The sequence below is a fragment of the Myotis brandtii genome, unplaced genomic scaffold, assembly GCF_000412655.1.
Source record: "Myotis brandtii unplaced genomic scaffold, ASM41265v1 scaffold2561, whole genome shotgun sequence".
Classification (NCBI taxonomy): Eukaryota; Metazoa; Chordata; class Mammalia; order Chiroptera; family Vespertilionidae; genus Myotis; species Myotis brandtii.
Genome location: NW_005359721.1, coordinates 457,118 through 462,931, shown reverse-complemented (window position 1 = coordinate 462,931; position 5,814 = coordinate 457,118). Strand labels below are relative to the sequence as shown.

The 5,814-nt window shown below is 45.3% G+C and overlaps 1 protein-coding gene across 1 annotated transcript in view; it reads left to right on the top strand.

The window, feature by feature from the left end:
• Positions 1-5,814, top strand: part of VPS52 (vacuolar protein sorting 52 homolog (S. cerevisiae)) — a 19,532-nt gene that overhangs the window by 8,068 nt on the left and 5,650 nt on the right. The window contains exons 15-17 of the mRNA XM_005867942.2: positions 214-309; positions 395-502; positions 701-766. Coding sequence (XP_005868004.1) covers positions 214-309; positions 395-502; positions 701-766 — 270 coding nt within the window. The remainder of the gene's footprint in view (positions 1-213; positions 310-394; positions 503-700; positions 767-5,814) is intronic.

The following is a 5,814-nucleotide window of genomic DNA, read 5'->3' as shown; positions in this document are numbered from 1 at the left end:
GCTGTCTACACATTTCTTTTGTGCCTGGCGGGATGTTTAGCTAAAGGCACGTGAGGGGCAGTCCAGGAGTGTTACATTCAGGGCAGTTGGGCACTGGTTGTAGGATTGGAGGTGGGAGTCACACACAGGTTGGTTGGCCAGCTCAGGGGAGCTGAGAGGTTTTGGCTGGGCCAGAAGGTTGGGGTGATTTTTCTTCCCACCTCCTTTCTCCAGATCACACGGCGATATGCAGAGTTCTCCTCTGCTCTTGTCAGCATCAATCAGACATTCCCCAACGAGCGGACGATGCAGCTGCTGGGGCAGCTCCAGGTGAGGGGCAGCTCCAGCCGAAGCCATGGGAGTGTGAGGAGGGCCTGTGCCCTCACCTTCTCCTGTCACCCCTGGGCTTTTCCAGGTAGAAGTGGAGAATTTCGTCCTCCGAGTGGCAGCAGAGTTCTCCTCAAGGAAGGAGCAGCTTGTCTTTCTGATCAACAACTACGACATGATGCTGGGCGTGCTGATGGTAGTAGGCGCCCTGCTTTCCGCTTTCCCACCCAGGGAATCGGGTGCCCCATTGTTCTGCTAGCTCTGAGGGCTTGTTTTTGCTGGTTCATTGGTTCATTCTGGAGTCTGGCCAGGGCAGTAAATGTGGAAGGAAGGGGATATCCTGCAGTGAGGGCTGCCTCTCCTGAACTTGATATTTCCCTTTGTCTTCCCTTAGGAGCGGGCTGCGGATGACAGCAAAGAGGTCGAGAGTTTCCAGCAGCTGCTCAATGCTCGGACACAGGTAGGGATGTGGAGAAAAGGAAAGGGACAGCTGTGTGTGTGCGTGTGTGTGTGTGTGTGTGTGTGTGTGTGTGTGTGTGTGTGGAGTGGCAGTTACTGGACTCCATCTACACAGAATTGGAATAACTCCTGGTTCACAACATGTCATATTGGTCTTATTTTTAAAAAAAATATATTTATTGATTTCAGAGAGGAAGGGAGAGGGAAAGAGAGAGATAAACATCAATGATGAGAGAGAATCACCGGATCAGCTTCCTCTTGCATGCCCCACACTGGTGACCGAGCCCACAACCTGGGCATGTGCCCTGACCAGGAATCGAACCATGATGTCCTGGTTCATAGGTCGAGGCTCAACCACTGAGCCACGCAGGCCCAGATATTTTCTATTTTTTTAATGATATAAACACCCATGAGCCTACAATACACCTTGGCAATAACCAATCTCGGAGTATGAATTCTTCTTCATCCCATCTCCCTGCCTTTCACATAGAAGCACCTGGTGACCTACATGCTGTGTTTATCATACTCTTGCTTTTAAAAATTTAGTTATAGCTAAGCCGTGGCTAGATAGCTCAGTTGGTTAGAACACTGTCCCGATATGCCAAAGTTGTAGGTTCGATCCCTGGTCACATACAAGGATTAACCAATGGCCAGTTCAGTGTGGCTCAGTGGTTGAGTGTCAACCTATGAACCAGGAAGTCACAGTTAAATTTCTAGTCAGAGCACACCCCCAGGTTGCAGGCTCGATCCCCATTGTGAGGTGTGCAGGAGGCAGCCGATCAATGATTCTCTCTCATCGATGTTTCTATCTCTCCCTCTCCCTTCCTCTCTGAAATCAATTAAAAAATATATATATTTTTTAAAAGAATCAGCCAATGAATATATAAATAAGTGGAACAATAGATCACTGTTTCTCTTCCTCTTCCTCTCTCTAAAACTTAATTAAAAATATAGCTATGCCAAAACAATAATTATTTATATACTAGAGGCCCGGTGCACGAAATTTGTGCACTTGGGGCGGGGGAGGGTCCCCCAGCCTGGCTTGTACCCTCTCACAGTGTGGGAGCCCTGTGATCGATTGCCCCAAAGAGGTAGGTCTCACCCACTCATCTGGGGCTCCTCGATGGATTGCCCCAAAGAGGTAGGCCGGAGCCGGGGGTCCCACCTCCACGTCACTCACGCAGCATCAAGCCCCCACCCACCCGCGCTTGCCTTGCCGCGCACACAGCAGCCTCCTGGTGATCGCTCTTTACGGCGTCACAACCGTATAGGCTTTTGTTATTATAGATATATTTTTAGTGTAATAAAAACAGAATCACGGGATTTTTTCAAGCATAATTTTTCTAATGTGATCACACATTATTACACATGGCTGTAGTTCATTCTTTTTCACTGTTGGATCATGTTACTTATGTGAATATAACATGTGTTCCTGTAAGAGGACATTTAGATTACTTCCAGTTTTTTGCTACTGTGAGCATTGTTTTATGAACAATTGTCTTTTTTTTTTTTCATTTTACTTTTTCAATTACAGTTTACTTTCAATATTATTTTGTATTAGTTTGAGGTAAACAGCATGGTGGTTAGACAATCAGATATTTTACAAAATGTTACCCCCAATATTTTCAGTACTGAATTGATACTATGCATAGTTATTACAATACTATTATTATATTTTTAATTTACTTTTATTGTTGAGAGTATTATAGATGTCCCCCATTTTCCTTCCTTTGCCGCCCCCCCCCCCCACCCAAGGCCTTCACTGCACTGTTGTCTGTGTCTATGGGCTATGCATATCCTATATAGTAAAAGTGTAATATGCTAAGTGTCCGACCCATTGGTCAACCAGCCAGTCGCTATGATGCACACTGACCACCAGGGGGCAGATGCTCCGACTGGTAGGTTAGCTTGCTGCTGGGGTCTGGCCGATCGGGACTGGACGAGAGGGCTGGACATGTCCTGGAGCCCTCCCGTGATCCCTCCCCAGCCGGCCAACCTCCCACGGTCCCTCCCCGACTGGCCAGCCCCGATGGCCCTGATCAGGACTGGGCAAAATGGCCCTGATCGACCCCAATCGCCAGCCTGGCCAAGGGACCCCATCAGTACACAAATTTGTGCACCAGGCCTCTAGTATGCATATAAGTCCTTTGACAATATTAACGAGTATATTCCGTATACTGTACTTTATATCCCCGTGACTTTTATAACTACCAGTTTGTACTTATTAATCCCTTCACCTTTTTCACCCAGCCCCAAGCCCCTGTCCCTCTATCAGCCACCAGTTTGCTCTCTGTATCTATGAGTCTGTTTCAATTTTGTTTGTTTATTTTGAACACTTACATCTTTAGTGCACATAGATGTAGATAAGTTTTTTATGTAGGTAAATTTTATCTCAAAATCAATAAAAACATTTTTTTAAAAGAGTTCTTTATATATTTTACATACTGATCTTTTGTTGATTATATAAATTGCAGATATTTTCCATATGTATTTTATCTCTTTTAAAAAAAATCTTTATTGTTGAGAGTATTACAGATGTTCTCCTTTTTCACTCCATTTCCCCCTCCACCCAGTTCCCATTCTGGCCCTAGGCCTTCACCACCCTATTGTCTGTGTCCATAGGTAATGCATATATGCATATACTAGTAAATTGTTTGGTTAATTTCTTCCCGCCCCCACCCTCACACCACCCTCCGCCCTTCCCTCTGAGATTCATCAGTCTGTTCTATGTTTACATGCCTCTGGTTCTATTTAATTCATCAGTTTATTTTGTTCATTAGATTTCTTGTTTGTTTATTTTTAGATTAAATTGTTGATATGTATTTATTGCCATTTTATTGTTCATATTTTTTATCTTTTTATCCTTCTCTTTCTTCTCCTTTTCCTCCTTCTTCCTCTCTTTCTCTCTTCCTCTTAAAGAATATCCTTCAACATTTCATGTAATTCTGGTTTGGTGGTGGTGAACTCCTTTAGCTTTTTCTTGTCTCTGAAGCTCTTTATTTGACCTTCTTTTCTAAATGACAGCTTTGCTGGGTGGATTAATCTTGGTTAGGTCCTTGCTATTCATCACTTTGAATATTTCTTGCCACTCCTTCTGGTCTGCAATGTTTCTGTTGAAAAATCAGCTGACAGTTGTGTGGATGCTCCCTTGTAGGTAACTAACTGCTTTTCTCTTGCTGCTTTTAAGATTCTCTTTGTCTTTAACCCTTGACATTTTAATTATGATGTGTCTTGGTGTGGGGGTTCCTCTTGTTTGGGACTCTGCACTTCCTGGACTTGTAAGTCTACTTCTTTCACCCGGTAGGGGAAGTTTTCTGTCATTATTTCTTCAAATAGGTTTTTAATATCCTGTTCTTTGTCTTCTCTGAAGTTGTCCCAGAGGCTCCTTACACTATCTTCATATTTTTGGATTCTTTTTTCTCTTCTGATTGGATGTTTTTTGCTTCCTCATATCCCAAATCACTGATTTGATTCTCGGCATCCTGTACTCTACTGTTGAATCCCTGTAAGTTATTCTTTATTTCAGTTAGTGTATGCTTAATTTCTGATTGGTCCTTTTTCATGTCTTTGAAATTGTCACTAAGATCCTGGAAATTCTCACTAAATCCCTTAAAGCTCTCAAAATCCTTGAGTATTCTTATAACCGTTATTTTGAACTCTGTATCTAGTAGTTTGTTTGCTTCCATTTCATTTAGTTCTTTTTCTGGAGATTTCTTCTGTTCTTTCATTTGTGACATGTTTCTTTGTCTCTGCATTTTGGCTGCTTCCCTTTGTTTCTATATATTAGGTAGAGCTGCTATGTCTCCTGAAATTGGTAAAGTGGCCTTGTGTAGTAGGTGTCCTGTAGGGCTCAGTTGCTCAGCCTCCCCAGTCATCTGAGCTGGGCACCCTATGTGGGCCCCTGTGTGGGCTGTATGCACAGTCTTGTTGTAGTTGAGCCTTGATTGCTGTTGGAGTCACTGGAAGGATTTAACCTCCAGGCCCATTGGCTGTGAGGACCAGCTGTGACTACAGTGGCGGAGTTTGCTGTGCAGGAGACACCCCTCTGGAGCAGGACTTGCTTCAGTGGGGCTTTGGTGCTCGATGAGTCTGCTCCTTGAGTGTGTTGCTTATAAATGTGTAGAGTTGTGATGTGGTGTGGTTTGAAGTTGTCCATCAGGTGCACTGGCTCTGGGGCCTCTGCCTGGGGCCACCTGACAGAAGCTACAGTGTGATCTGCAGATGGCTGCTACTTGTGTTGGGCTTGGAAGTGCCCAGGCAAGGCCAAGCTATAAAGCAAGGCAGGCTGATGCTAGTGCCAGGTCTTGGGCCTCTTATTGATAGGTTTGGGGCACACTGATGCCACCTGCTGCTTGTTTGGGAGATTTTAGGAAAGTCTGAAGCCTGAGCCAGGACAAGCCATTCATATGGAAAAGCTGCTGCAAACAGCTTGGATGGGGCTGGGTCTCAGGGAATCACCAGGGAGGAGCAAACAGTGTGAGCCAGATTGATGGAGACTCAGATATGGCTACTAGTCAGCTCTGCGATGGGGGAAGTCCCAGCATAAGAACAATGAAGCCTGTGAGTACCCCATCTGGGAGAAAGCTGCCTCCAAGTTTTTGCCCCATGCTAGGCAATCCAGTTCCTCTACGTATGTCCCTGGATCCTCCACAGGCTGCTTCCCCAGTACTGGAGCTCAGAGGGAGCAAATCCATGGAAGTCGGTGCACCAGCCCTTTAAAAGGAATTGCCTGGGACTCCAGCAGCCTCCATGTCACTCAGCCACAATCCTCACTTGTTTTTACAGCCTAAAGTTACAGGGACTTCTCTTCCTAGCTCTGCAACCTGGGCTGGGGGGCTGGTGTGGGACTGGGAGCCCTTGTTCCTCATGGGAGGCCTCCTCAGCCAAGATATCCCTCCCAATTTTTTTTTATTTTTTTTATTTTTTTAATTAAATCTTTATTGTTCAGATTACATTTGTTCCTCTTTTTTTCCCCCCCAACTCCCCTCCTCCCAGTTCCCGCCCCCCCCTCCGCCCCCCCTCCCCCCCCACCGTCCTCATCCCTAGGGG